This window comes from Aethalodelphis obliquidens, unplaced genomic scaffold (assembly GCF_003676395.1).
Source record: "Aethalodelphis obliquidens isolate GAN/ISIS:26980383/991018 unplaced genomic scaffold, ASM367639v1 scaffold9, whole genome shotgun sequence".
Classification (NCBI taxonomy): domain Eukaryota; kingdom Metazoa; phylum Chordata; class Mammalia; order Artiodactyla; family Delphinidae; genus Aethalodelphis; species Aethalodelphis obliquidens.
In genome coordinates, this window is record NW_020837953.1 from 16,636,556 (window position 1) to 16,651,423 (window position 14,868).

Sequence of the window (14,868 nt, forward strand, 5' to 3'; positions counted from 1 at the left end):
TGCAATAAATTCCGTAGGTGCAGAGTAGTATCACCTAACCCATCGTGTGGGATTAAGGAAGGCATTCCTTAAAGGGGGGATTACCAGGCTTTCCCAGCTCAGGTGGGAACCATTCATTATGTTAAGGTCAGATTTCACGGAGGTGGTAGGGCCCAGACCTGACGACATTTTCTTAAGTGAAAAAGTGTAGATGTCAGACAGAGGGCTTGGTGACCGAAGCTGGTCACAGATGGTTCCTGGCTGACCGGGAGGCTGTCAAAACCATCACTGGCTTGGCCAAGGCTGGGGTTTCCCAGCTCAGAACCTAGTGCCCATGACTTACCAGAGAGGCACAACCAAGATGAAGAAATACATCTCTGGCTTTGGCCAGAGTTCTCTCCAGTTGACTGAAAAGACTGACTGTGGAAACTCTCCACAGCTGAGGCCAGAATCCTTTTTAACTCTGAAGTTCCCTGTGGAGCTGATCTTAACAACTTAGCTCCCTCTTCCTTGGGAAGGCCCTTCAGAAATCTAAGCATTTTTTTCTTCGCCTAAAATCCCCCTCCTCTCAGGTCTTTCCCCAGGCCGACCTCAGAGAGTAAATGATAGTAGTGGCTTGCTGAATGAACTAATCATGAGAAGCTGACATCTAAATACAACATGTCACCTTATGAGCCTATATTCACCTCATGAGTATATTGGAAGGTGGGAAAACGGAAGTGGGGGACCTGGGTTTCTCTAGGCCTTAGAAAGTTTCCTTTTGTAGAAAATTTCTTTCACAGCTCAGAAGTGAGGCCCCCCCTTCACTTTCTTCTAAATACGTGCAACCTCGACACTACAAGTCCCATAAGGCCTGCGGTGGGGAGTCACCATCTTGGCGCACCTTCGCGCGCATGTCGGCGGGAGAGCGAGCCTTTGGGGAGAAGAAGCCCCGCCCCCGTGCAGCCCATTGGTCGCAGGAGCCGGCGGCGGGCTCAGCGGTTGGCCATCGCGCCCGCCCGTCCGCCGCGTCGGCCGGGGTCAGAGTGCGCGGAGGTGAGTCGGTGTGTTGTGGACTCGTGGTGCTGGCTGCCGCTGTTGAGGCGGCCGGGAACGGGCGGTGGGGAGCGGGCGGAGCTGGCCCTGCCTCTGCCTGGCCGGCGCCGCAGTCGGCGCGGGCCGCGCCCGCCGCCGTAAACTGCCCTGAGCGCCTGCTCAGGCCGAGGGAGAAGTCGGGGCCTGCACCTGGAGGGAGCCTGCCGCGCTGGCCCCGAGGAGGGGGCGTTGCCATGGCGACAGCCTCTCCCGCTGCTGACGGGGGGCGGGGGCGGCCCTGGGAAGGAGGGCTGGTCTCCTGGCCCCCTGCTCCTCCCCTTACAATTCCCTGGACTTGGATGGGCCCGAGTTGGGGGCAACACCCCGGGGTGGGTGATGCGGCGAGGCCCCCCCAGTTTGGGCCCTGGTAATGCATGCGGGGTGAGGGTCGCGGCGCGCAGTTTGTGCAGCCTGGGGTGCTGGCCCATGTGCTCACCCTGGATGCATGGTCTACTGAGAAACGTTTAGGCGGAGAAGGAGAGGGGCAGGGCTTTGAAAGACAGGCTGGGTGAGGTGATTAAGCATGCTGACTTCCTACCTGGGATTGCTTAGGAGGAGGAAGAGAGCTTTGACCAAAGAGGATAGAAAGCTAGCAAGGAGATGGTAGAGAGAACATTCCCTTTACCCTCTCCCCAACACACACACACACACAGACACACAAGCGTAGCAGTTTACTTCTTTTTGTAAATCTGTTGCGGTGGTCGTAGTTACGGTGGAAGGATTGAATAAGGGGCCTAACTTGGCTAGCTTTCTGTTTGCTTTTCCTGCAAATGCTCCAGCAACAGGTGTTTTCTTAAAACAAAAAGGCATGAACTTGGATTGGGGCTTGATTGCGAGTTCTTGCAAAATATAACTGCTCCTTGTTGGCTTGGAAGATGCTGAACGTGGCTTCTCATTGGGGGTTTGGATTCTGTCCTTAGGGCTGGATTTTGTAAACTGATGGTACCCATCATTCCCTCTGCTGTAGGTCTCTGGCCACTTCTCTGGTATTAGTTCTTGTCAGACATTTTATCAGTCTCCCAGGCGAAGGGCAAAAAACCAGGAATCCCATTGGCTAAAGACCGTACACTATTTGAACGATAGTAGGTTGTGATTGGCTGAATGATTTTTGATTGTAGAGTTTCTACCAGAAATTGGCTTCATCAAATTCTGCTTTATTCTGACTTTATCATACACAGCATGCCTTGTTTTGGTGGGTTCATGCCTGGAGCTTAAGTATATTATACCTGAATCCCCTAGCATTTGAAAGCCAATTTATAAACAGGGACTTGGAGTGTGACTTCACTAATGTGTGTGTCTGTGATCTTGGTTAGAAACCCACTTGGCTGCCTTTCGTGGGGGGAGTTGGGGGAGGTAGCTGCCGGGAAGTGATTGATAAGGTTTCCTTTATGGATTCTGTGGTGCTTCACTGGAGCTCAGAGCACTTTGGCAACTTAAGCACTCCAAATTAAAAACTCATTAACAATTCCTGCCCAAAGATCCTGTAAATAATCGGCTAGCTAGGTCATAGAGCTTGGCTGAGCGCTCTCCTTGCAACTTGAAATTTCCAAATAAAAGTGCTTTTATTCCCTTTCATTTTGAAAAGTGTTTTCTTTGCGGTGGGGTAGGTTGGCGAGTGGCATTTTTCCAGGGGATCTGAGTAGAATAAAGTGTTAAATGTGTAGAGTGGTAGAAGGAATAGATTGGTTCCAAACCTAGGTGTTTCTTTGTGCAAGGGCGTTGCTAGCTTACAAGGGCACTTCTGCAACTTCTAATCCTTTTGAAGATCTGATGAGTAAAAGGTGCAAGATTTAAGTGATCTGAAGAGAAACCGGAGTATGGAAAATCTGAATTAAGTGATAAATATGATAGGTGTCCATTGATGATTTGATTTGGGGTTTGATTACCTTGACTTTTTTAGAACTTGAGGCAGACCTAGATATATCCTGCAAGTGTTTCCTGGTCTGTGTGGCCATTTGCAGTATGGCCTGTGGCTTTGTGGCAACCAGTGTTTCCCCCAATCCCTGCTTCAGTGCCTGAGTTCTGAATATTGTCAGCCTTTACTAGTATCCCCTCCTTGGCTAGACTAGGATTCGGGATTATCCAGAGAGCCACGACTTCATGGCCATCTCTCTCAGTCCAAGCTCAGATATTGTAAATATTTAGTATTTCTAGGAGATAAACCTCCTTAGGAAGAAAAGTATGCCACTAGAGAAGATGAAATTCATCATTGCAAAAATATATATTGTTGACCATTGAAAAAACGCAGAGGTTAGGGTAACCGACTCCCCACACAGTTGAAAATCTGCTTATAACTTTTGACTCCCCCAAAACGTAACTACTAATAGCATTGACCAGAAGCCTTACTGATGACATAAGCAGTTGATTAACACATATTTTGTATGTTATGTGTATATCTACTTATATTTAATGCATTCATGACATCCTAACTTTTTCTTAATTCTTTTGGTATTTCTAGGCTATGTGGTTTATCTGCGGGCTTTTTCAAATTGTCACAAATCTCCAAAAAAAATCTCCCAATATATTTATTTATTGAGAAACATCTGCACATAAGAAGTGGACCTGCGCAGTTCAAATCTGTGTTGTTCAAAGGTCACCTGTAGTACTAGTAGCTTCTGAAAGCCCTGTCCTGGCACTGTGCTTTCACATAGATAACTGTTATCCCAAAGTAGTTTGAGTTTAGGAGTTTGAAGTATAGTGTGATCTTTAAGTTGTTTCAAACAGTATTGAAATAGAGTTGTTGCAGAGATCTGTATTTATCCACAGCATTGGGGCTTTCCAGCTCTCACAGAACCTTCAGCATCCCCAGCGGCCAGTCTTGGCATCTTCGAAGTAAGGAGAGGTGAGAATCCTGTTGCATGGTCAAGGTTTGGCTTGACTTCTTCCTTATGAGTATTTGGGCTTGGAGGGTGGGGAGTGGGGACTGGTGCAGACTGTACTTTTCTGTAGCTTTTCCTGACAAGATACCATATGCTAAAAAACTACTGAAACTTACCCAAAGTCTATAAAGTGGTGAGAGTTGAAGGTGGGATATCCATACTTTCAAGTTCTGCCATGATTTCTCAGTGGGCATTACATGAGCACCTACTTGAAGTTCAGGAAGGTTGAATAGAACCAGAATAATCCTTTATCCTGAGAAATACACATCTTAAGACAATAGGAAGGATCACATTTATTTGGCTTCTGATAAATGCATTTGACCAAGGCCTTTGGGATCTTGGTCACATGCATTTATCAAATTTGGGTTGTGGGTCACCTTTGGGTGGATGGTTAATCCCAGTCTGTCTCCGTTTTACGAGGATTGGGGCTGGCTAAAAAGGTAGACTCTGATGATTGATATCCAGGATGTCAGAGGCTGTTTGTTGAATAACTGAGGTCCAGGCATTTTGCTTGGTGGTGGGATTGTGGTGGTGAACAAGACAGCTGCTGTCCCTGACACCAAAGAGCTTACAAGTTCATGGGCGAGACAGATAGTATTGAAGCAGTCACAAGACCTCTGAGAGTGCTGTAACGAGGTAAGTATATGTGCTTGAGAGTAGTTAGAAGGATCTCCAGCCCAGACTGGTGGGTTCAGGGAAGGCTTTTCAGAGGAAGTAACCTACTCAGCTAGAATTAGACGAAGATGTGAAGAAACAAGTGTGAAGGTCAGAGCTTTGTTGAGTTTGAGAAACTGAAGTTCAGTGTGATTGAAACATACAGTACTCGGTGGGCAGGAGACAGGAGAATACAGTGAGAAATTAAGGAGGAAAGGTAAGCAGAAGCCAGGGCCTCATAAGCTCTTAGGATTAAATGGTGGGTAGAAAAAAAGATTAGACTAGGTCAGCAAACTTTTACTGTAAAGGGTCAGGTAGTAAATATTTAGTCTTTATGGGTTTGTGTCACAACTGTTTACTCTGCTGCTATAGCACAAAAGCAGCCATAGTAGGAAAATGAGTGAGCATGGCTGTGTTCCAGTAAACTTTATAAAAACAGGTGGCAGCTGGATTTGGCCTGTGGACCAACCACTGGATCAGACCATCATAAAAGCCGTGAGAAGCCATTGAAAGGTTTTAAGAAGTGGACTGATACTAGATGTGTGTTTTAGAAAGTTTGCTTTAATTTTAATGTTCAGTGTTAAGAATGGATTGAAGAGGATAGTACCTGAGGCAGAGAGACCAGTAAGGAGGCTGTGGCAGTTACATGGATAACATTTTCACCTTTGAGGCAGTATTTTGACAGTTGAAAATTGAGTATACCTGAATCTTTGCATCTTTGTGTATACTGGTTGTCTTTGCTAATTTCCTGGCCATCTACTTGAGCTTAAAGGATGTCTACCAGAGAAATTGTTGACGATACCAGCTCCTATTTCACAGATTAGAAAAGATGTGGGAAGGACAGTTTGGTGTGGAATGAATGAGAAGTTTGGGGGAACGCATTTCTGTTGAAAGTAGTAGTGAATAAATGTAGCCGGGGAGAGATTCTGGTCTTTGGTCTCATAGCTTAATGTTAGTTGCTTTGAATTTCTTGAACTGTACACACGGAGGGGGACCCATTTTCCTAAGCTTCCCAGGGAATTGCCTCATTCTCTATATGTCCTACTTAGTCTTCTTCTTTTCTTGCTTCTAAGAAACTGATGATCTTTTTCTGGTTTTGAGAGTGTCTCCTAGTTGAGTATGATGGTATGTGTCAGGTACAGGGATCAAATAAACTATTTGTTGAGTGTCTGATGAATTGTCTTCCTCTACCTGCAAGCTCCGGTGTGCATTGCTAGAGGTTTCTGATAACAGTGCTTATGTGACCTTGGGCAAATGACTTACCTCTCTGAGTTTAGCTTTTCTATCTGTAAAATGGAACTTAATATGTTGGTTAAAGGATTTAATGAGATGTAAAACTCTTAGCAAGGTGTCCTTAACTTTTGTTATTAACAATATTTTACACAATTTTTTAAAAAGCAGGTAGCAGTTGGGTGACTTGGCCTTTGACTTCGTACATTTGGGGTGCTCCCAGTTGTCATTGTGGCCATGTAATAGAAACCTAGCCCCTGGCAGAGGCAGCCAGCAAACAGGAGGAAATTATAACTAAAGCAAGATGCTGCTCTTCATAATGGAAAATCTTCAGCCAGCAGGAGTCCCATTCGGAATTCCAGAACTTTCTTCAGGGTGGACCTTAGCCCCAGCACCATCAGTGAAGTGAACTGAGTGAGCAGCTACCCGAAAGAAATTCACTGAAGTGTGGCCAGTCATTTTCCTGGTCTGTTGGGGTCGTTTATTAATGTTGCCACCCTTGTAGCTTTGTAAAGTGCCTCTTGAATGCTTTTTATTACTTTTCATCACCACTCTGGGAAGCGGGTCAGGTGGTCAGCATTATTGTCCCTGCTACGCATGTGAGGAAACTGAGGCCCAGGAAGGTTAAGTGTGTTGTCCGAGGTCATGCTGCGAGGTACTGTTAGAGCTGGTGCAGAGTTGCCCCCAGATGAAATTGTGTGAGTTTATTGCTGTGATCTCTCTTCTTTTGAGTGAGAGATATATAGTCATTGCAGAACTGCAATCTAATGCATGTCTTATCCATATCTCCTAGTGTTGATCTGGGTCCCTTTATCCACCTGGTCCTGTTGGGTTTTAATTGATGACTGCTAGGAACAGGCCTGCTGGGAAGCAGATTCCCTTTGGGTCATTGTTTTTAGTCCATCCTCCTTTGGGTCCATTCTTGGGGGAGCCTTGGGTGACGAGAGATTGCTTTGATATGTTCAAAATTGTGCCTTGTGCCCCACAGCTACAGGTAAAATCAAAAGGCGGATAATTTATGGGAGTGTCAGAGCTGGCCGCTGGCACCTCAGGAAGCCATTAGTATGCCTGTTCAGACCCTCTGTGTCCTTGCAATTGATTCCTCTTTGCATGAGCCTGATTTGGGAAGCTGTAGATCTGTGGGTAGTGATTGGATGTGACAGTCCAAACACCGGTCCCTAAATTAATCCTTTTAATAGTATTCTGGCACCAAGGCAATGCTCGCTCACTCTCTGTCTCTAACTGGGGAGGACAGAATGGGGGGGAGGGGGCTAGGAAGAAGGAGAGAGAGAGAAAGAAAAGAAGCTTTTCCTGATTCTTAGGCCCTGCTCTGTTCTGTCATGTTCTGATTCCAGAGCAGTTGACATCATAATCCATTCAGCAGACATTGCCTCACACTCACTTTGTGCCTGGCCCTGTGCTGGGGATACAGAAATGAATAAAATGTGGTCCTTGCCCTTAAGGATCTATGTTTAGCTCAGTGTTCCTCAGACTTTTTAAACTCATATACTCCTTAGATGGGAAAAGCTAATCTTATACTTTTCTTTAATGCTGCTTGAAATTTTAAACTGGATTCAAGGGTCTGACAAAAAACAAGTGCAAGAAATGATCTCTTCAGGGACTTCCCTGGCGGTCCAGTGGTTGAGGCTCCCTGTGTCCACTGCAGAGGGCATGGGTTTGATCCCTGGTTGGGGAACTAAGGTCCCGCATGCTGCACGGCCAAAGAAAAAAAGAAATGATCTCTTCAAATATGCCTTTTTACACACACATACACCCCTACACCTGCTATCTTCCATCCTTCTCACCTGACTTGCTGAAAATTACTGCTAAGAGGAGAAACAGATAACTAAAATTTTACAATATAGTGAGATAAAAGTTAAACTGTGCTACTGGATCACTTAAGCAATTAACTTTCTGATGAGGTGTCAGAGAAAGCTACTAAAAGGGGAAGATTTGAGCTGGATTTTGAAGAAGGAACAATAGTTTGCCTGGTGAAAATGGAAGTACATTTCAAAACAGAGGGAGCAGCATTTGCCAAGGCACAGATTTGTAAAAGGAAACATCACATTTAGGGGCCTGAGCAAGAGCTGGTTGTCACCCTGCTTCCTGCCAGTTTCTCTGCTTTGTGAGACGGGAAGATTTGCTTCCCTGGAACTGGGTTTGGGAAGAGGCTTTGAGTTCCTTGTGCTGCAGTTGCTTTAATCCAAGACACCGCTTCCTGTTTCCGCTTTTTTTAAAAAATATTTGTTTATTTATTTGGTTGTGCCGGGTCTTAGTTGTGGCTCGCAGGCTCCTTAGTTGTGGCTCGCCGGCTTCTTAGTTGTGGCATATGGGCTCCTTAGTTGCTGCATGCAGGCTCCTTAGTTGTGGCATGCGAACTCTTAGTTGCAGCATGCATGTGGGATCTAGTTCCCTGACCAGGGATGGATCTTGGGCCCCCTGCATTGGGAGTGCAGAGTCTTAACCACTGCGCCACAGGGAAGTACCCCTGTTTCCACTTTTGTACCCAGGCTGCAATTTGTTTTTCTTATTAGAAACAAATTTGAGTGATTTGGACAGACTTAATTATTGCTATGGTTGAGTTCCTTTTAGTTAAAGTCATACCTTAGCTCAAAAGAAAAACTAAAGTTGATATGCATTGTTAGCCCTATGGCTGATGGGAGAATCAGCCAAGTGGAGAAAGTGGGCCCTTAAATGTGGGAGAGGAGAACAGGGCCCTGAAGAGCTGAGTGCCTCTGAGCCTTAGTGTTCTCATGTGTAAAATGGGAATACTGTTACCTATTTTGCTTGATGGTTGGGAGGCTTAAATGAGATGAAATATGTAAGTCACGACTACAGTGCCTGGCTTGTAGTAGATTTTCACAAAATAGTGTTTCACTTTCCTCTTTCTCATGTATTAGCAATAGCTCCCTTTTGCTGAGAACTTACTATTGTGCAAAGCACTTTGTACATATTGTATGGTCTAACCGAACCCCTAAGAGATAGGTATTTTTGTTACAGCTATTATTACAAAGAGCATGTGGTGGAGGCAGGATTTGAACCTGTGCTTGTCTAATACGGCATTTTAACAACTAGCTGTATGACTGCTTGTTTCTGCTCCAGTTCTCCATTTTGGAAGCAGGGATATAGCAGGTTCTGCGTACCTCCCCTCTGGGGTCAGATGCTGTCTACAAGTGTGGGAGGAGCTTACAGGGATGAGAGTACCATTACCATACACTGCCCTTCCTCCATTTCTATCCTATTTACTATGTGTTGGGAAACCAGCCTTTGCTCCCTCTCGTGTGTGGGGTCACAACTGACGTGCAGGTCTTTGCAAAGAGATGTTTCCCATCCTTGGCCCCTTGAAGGAGTTTGCCCAAGCTACTGAATGTGGCTGATGGGTTAGTAAATAGCAGGCAAATCACAAACAGGTACTTCTTTTTCTGTGCTGCCTTGAGTTGCTGAGACAGGCTAATTGAAGGGGAGAGCGAGGCTCCTATGGCCTGTGATGTTGCCATCAGAATTTGGTATTCCTGTAGGTCTTTAGTGACTTTAGTTCTTCTGATAGTTTGGGATTAGCAGCTGCTTCTGATGTTGGACAAGTTCCCCCTAGCCCTGTCTTGGAGCAGAAGCAGCTGAAGCTACAGGTCTAGGGGTTGATGGGTTGTAGAGAGGAGGAGAGTGTTTTGTTGAGGTGAGGACCCAGCTTTAGAGTACTTGCTTGCATTCCACTTTGGGGCCATCAGGAAGTCGTGTAGAGGTTCTAAGCTTTTGTAGGGGTGTCAAGCTTTGTTCTGCCTTAGGCTGAGCCCTCAGGCCCCTGGCCTCCACTTGTGAGCCTACAGAAAAGCTTGGGGGACAAATGCTGGTGTCTGCTCCTTGTGTCAGGGCAGTGGCTGGAGGCTCTGAACTGGGGGTCAGGAGCCGTGGGTTCTCTTCTTACCCTTACTTGCTCTGTGAACCTTGGACTGTCCTTTTCTCTTCCTAGGGCTCATTTTCCCTGGCTTGCTGGACTGTGTCTTCCCTTAGGCTTTCTTTCACCTTTGACAGTCTATGATTTTCACAGAAAGTGCTCTGGCAGTTAAGAATGCATTCATTAGATTGAAAATTATGACTTTTGAAGGCATGCAGTTTATTTATATTTTTCCCAGGTTATTTTTAGCCACCTGAGACAGGGCCTGTGACTGAACGAGTTGCAGACAGGTGTTACCGTGTTCTCTGTGGATGCCTCTGTGGCTTAGGTGTCTGAGCACTTGTGCTACTGCAGGTCAGATTGGAACAGGAACTTCCCCAAGACTGGGAACTGGGTACTCTGTGGCTGTCCCATGTGCTTCTAGTCTGGACCCAGAACCTGCCTCAGTGCCTTGAAGTTTCTCTGGAATGCAACCCTGCCTCCCAGTCTGGCTTTTTTTGGTTTGTTTTTTGGGTTTTTTTTGGCCGCACAACGAGGCTTGCAGGATCTTAGTTCCCTGACCAGGGATTGAACCCAGGCCTGCGGCAGTGAAAGCACCGAGTCCGAACCACTGGACCTCCAGGGAACTCCCCAGTCTGGCTTTTTATGGAGTGGATTGAACCCAGGGATGGTATAAACCCATACCCTTCCCAGAGATCCCAAGTATATGTGGATGGGGAGATGGGGTGGGAGAGGACCCCATATTTCATGATGGGCTTCTCTTCTTTTCTCTCCCCCAGGCTCCCCTGGCCTGTATGTGGATATTAAAGGATGGCCCCCTCCCTTCGCCCTTCCTTCCCCCCTCCAGTAATGGAAGGCTATAAAATGTCTATTTACCCAAGACGCCAGAATGACTCCTCTGTGGTTCCACTAATCTGGTGATTTGGTGCTTCCCTGGTCTCTCAGGTAAATAGAAATTGAGGCTTTTTATAAAGGCATATTATTTCCCTCATTAAATGTGTGTTTTGGCACATGCGTTATTTACCTGACCGACAGTAATGGCTGCAGAGGAGCCATTGTGTCTGTTGTGTAAATACTCTGCACATCCTCCAGGGGCTGTGGTGCAGGCCTGCTCCTCCAAATCGCGCTGGCCCTGTGGCAATCCCTGTTTTCCCCTCCCCTGCCTCACTGGGGGACTGGTCCCTTTATTTTGAGGAGAGAATCATTCGTTTTGCTCTTTGCCATAGGCTACTTACTACCTTTAATTTGCTAGGAGAAGGAAATGGGTGTCAGAATAGATGTGTGTAAATCTTCGTCTCTGGTGAAAGCTGGTGAGGAGATAGATATACACAGAATCATAAACTGTTCCTTTTGAGTTCTGCCCCTCAACTAGATTCTCAAAGTCCTGGCTGATGATATAACGTGTAGACTTATATTCTGCAAACTTGTGACTAAAATATAAAGACATCAATAGAAAGGGGCAATCTCTAAGATGTCAGAGGGTAGACAGGCAAGTGGAGCGCCTCTGCAAGGAGTGCAGGGATATTTCCCGAGCAGGCTCTAGAGGTGGCAGGGATGCCCAGTGAGGGGGCACTGGGCAGGGGCACTTAGGATGGAGACTCCGTGCTTTGAGGGCTGCCAGAGGAGAGTGTGCAGCCTACCCTCTGTGGCAGTATGGGGAGATGGCTCCCTCACATACTGTTCTCTGTTTCTTTTTTTTTTAAACAACATTGCATGTGGTTAAAAAAAAAAATTTTTTTTTAAGTTTGAAATAGGCCAAATTTACATAAAAGTTGGAAGTAGGGTACAAAGAATTTTTTTCCTGAACCATTTGTGAGTTAAGTTGCCGACCTAACACCCCATCACCCTAAATACTTTACGTGCATTTCCTATGTGCAAGGACGTTCTCCTACCTAACCATAACACGACCATCAAAATTAACATTCATATGTTACCTCCATCTAATCCTCAAACCCCATTCAAGTTTTGCCAGTTGTCCCAGTAATGTTCTTTGCAGCAAAATGATCCAGTTCAGAATCGTGCATTGCATTTAGTTACCAAGTCTCTCATCTCCTATAGACTTTTCTCACTAAACGTTCCTTGAGATTCATGATCTTGATACTTTTGAAGATTACAGGCTGGTTATTGTGTAGACTGTCCCTCATTCAGGGTTTGTCTGATATTTTCTCATGATTAGATTCAGGTTATGCATCTTCAACAGGAGTATCACAGAAATGATGCTTTGTTTTTCCCCTTGCATCCTATCATGTGATGTAAGATTTTGATTAATCCCATTATTGATGATGTTCATTTTGCTCACTTGATTAAGATGATGTCTGCCAGGCTTCTCCATTGTAAACTTATTCCCTGTTATAATTAATAAGCAATCTGTGGGGAGATACTTTGAAACTATGTGAAATCCCTTACCAAACTTTAGTTTTTAAAATTTATTTACTTATTTATGTATTTATTTTTATCTTTATGGCCTCATGGTTTCCTTTTTTATTCAGTGCATTATAATCCATTAATATCATTATTTACTTGCCAGTGGGAGCCCCTTCAAGCTGGTTTCTGCATTCTTTTGAGCATTTCCTTGCTTTCTGGCACAACAGGATGTTCTAGGCTCATCTTGTACTTTCTCTGCCACAGCGCTGGAATCAGCCAGTTCTCCAAAGAGCTCTAGTTCTTTCAGTGGAGAATGTTGTTTAGAAGGCGGCTAGGTGCTAGATGTGCACACTGCTATCAGAGTGTTGCTGCTCCCTGGTCCTTCAGTAAACAGAGCTAGAAAATATATATACTTGTGTCTATATATTTGTGTATTGATATATACTCATCTTCATATGTACATCTAGCTTTATTTATTAAAATATATTTATTTTTGGCTGCATTGGGTCTTTCTTGCTGAATGCAGGCTTTCTCTAGTTGTGGCGAGCAGGGGCTACTCTTCATTGCGGTGCACAGGCTTCTCATTACAGTGGCTTCTCTTGTGGAGCACGAGATCTAGGCACACAGGCCTCAGCACTTGTGGCATGCGGGCTCAGTAGTTGTGGCTCGCAGGCTCTAGAGCGCAGGCTCAGTAGTTGTGGCTCACAGGCTCTAGAGTGCAGGCTCAGTAGTTTGTGACGCACGGGCTTAGTTGCTCCGTGTCATGTGGGAATCTTCCCGGATCAGGGCTCAAACCCATGTCCCCAGGCAGGTGGATTCTTAACCACTGCGCCACCAGGGAAGCCCTAGCTTTATTTTTATATATTATATATATATCAGAAACCATGAGTTCACACTCCAATTCCAATTTGACACCACAGATGTTTTTCCCTTTCCATGTTTTAATTCCATCCTCTAACAGTGAGAAACCTGGTCCCATTACCCTTAACATATGCCCTTTTTTGGTCAATCCCTCTGTATGTAACTAATCTCCCGTTGTTGCCACTGCCCTTTCCCCCTCTTGGGTACTCTTTTACCCTGCCTGGGAGTCCCCACATCAGGCTGCGGCTCCTTCTCCGCCAACAGATGCCCTTCATACCCCACTAGGGCTGTGGCATGCTGCATCATACCTTCCTGCCTCTGTATGGATGCCTCCTCACCCAGCTTGGGCTCTGATACTCCCTCCCAGACCCTTCTGCTCCTCCCACTTCAACTGATGTAGACCCTACTTTCCTCTGCCACAACTAATGGCTCTAAAGCCATTAGATTGAATTTTTCAGGAAGGGGAGAAGAGCTGCCCTCTGTTTCTTGACTTGAGTTGAACTTTTTTTTTTTTTAAATATAAGGGAAGTGTGGAACCCAGTGACTGCTGATATGCGGAAGCCTGGTCTCCTAATGTCTGCTCTCAAGACTTTTTACAAGAGAGAAGCTTTTTTATGTGGGTGAAATCAGATGAGAAAGCAAGGCCTGCAGGCGTGAGGACCTCTGGCCATCAGTGTGTTGTCCATGGGAGGGAATAGGGCATATATAGTATGTAGTATGGGGGGGTCTAGAGCAATCTGGGGGTGCAGGAGACACCTGTTACTCTCTGAGGTTACCTTATGCATTGGATTTATAGGCCCAAAGTATGGGGGTCCAGGCTTGGCCAGGTGGGTATAGCCCAATAGGATAGTAGTAGTAATAATAGTCAGCTTATATTTATTGAGCCCTATGTACCAGACCCTGCTCTTACAGCTTTACATATGTCCTCTCATTTCACTCTCGCTTAAGGAGCAGGAGCTGCTATTGTCATTTTACAGGTGAGGAATTGAAGAACAGAGCTTGCCCAAGGTGCCATGGCAAATAAGTGGTAAAACCAGGATTCAAACCCAGAAGCCCTCCTTAATCATGACGATTAATTGCCTGTAGTATTTGGCAGATGGAGTCTGATTGACTCAAAACACTTTATACACTATATATACACATTGGAAAACATTAAGACTTTCAAAAGTCCTTATGCATGACCTGACTTTGAGAGGTTAGAGAAGAGTTCTAAGGCCCTGAGGGACTTTGGATTCAAACTAGAACGTGTAATCTGAGCAGACTGGTGTCTCCCATCTCAGCAAGGCTTCCAGTACCGTGAAGAGTTATTTTGCATTCCGGCTTTCAGAAGGATGTTGGCCCGTTTGCCTTTCCAAGGAATTCCATAATGAAACTCAAGCCAACCTTTGTCTATCCCAGGCTGCGGAGTTTGGCTGCGTTTTTGGAGAGGCTGTAGGCCATGGTGAAAACAAGCACTACGCTTGTGCTAGAATCATGAAGAACTTAAAATACTTCTTGGTCTTTGTTCCATATGGAACTTCACTCTAGGAATAGGGAAATTGAGGACCCACACCAGCACGTATCCTAATAAATATGCAGGCAAGTTACTGTAGGTCATTCCTTGAGTCCCGGGAGAGCCGGGGTGAGAAGTGATACTTGGCATGGTCCATGTCCGCTCGGGTGGTAGTGACCTTGTTGCCACTGGTGTGCTCTGGACTTCCCAGGCTGCCAGCCTCCTCCCCGCTGCAGGAGGGAGGGAGTGCCCATTGCAGTCTCTCAGAGGCAAGCTTTTGGCTCCGTCTGACTGGGGCTTCAGAAAGCTTAAACTGTGGCCATTTCCGTATTGAGCAGCATGATTTCTTGTTTGACTTCGAGGATTAAAGTTGAGGGAATTTGAGTGTTGTGTATGAAATGGGAAAAACACAAAATTTCTGCTTTATTCCTGCTGCTTTTTTT

General features: G+C 45.6%; 1 protein-coding gene across 8 annotated transcripts in view; it reads left to right on the forward strand.

The window, feature by feature from the left end:
* The first annotated feature begins 997 nt into the window (after positions 1-997).
* ERI3 (ERI1 exoribonuclease family member 3) overlaps positions 998-14,868 on the forward strand; it is a 129,750-nt gene continuing 115,879 nt past the window's right edge. Inside the window, exons 1-2 of one of the 8 annotated variants that reach the window (XM_027108775.1) lie at positions 998-1,014; positions 3,820-3,895. Coding sequence is in view for 3 of the 8 variants with exons in the window: in XM_027108770.1 (XP_026964571.1) it covers positions 1,248-1,382; positions 3,820-3,895 (211 nt within the window). In the remaining 5 variants the exon portion in view is untranslated. Of the gene's footprint in view, positions 3,896-10,488; positions 10,654-14,868 lie in introns of those variants that run through there. The other 7 variants (XM_027108776.1, XM_027108770.1, XR_003433267.1 and 4 more) reach the window with 7 other exon arrangements.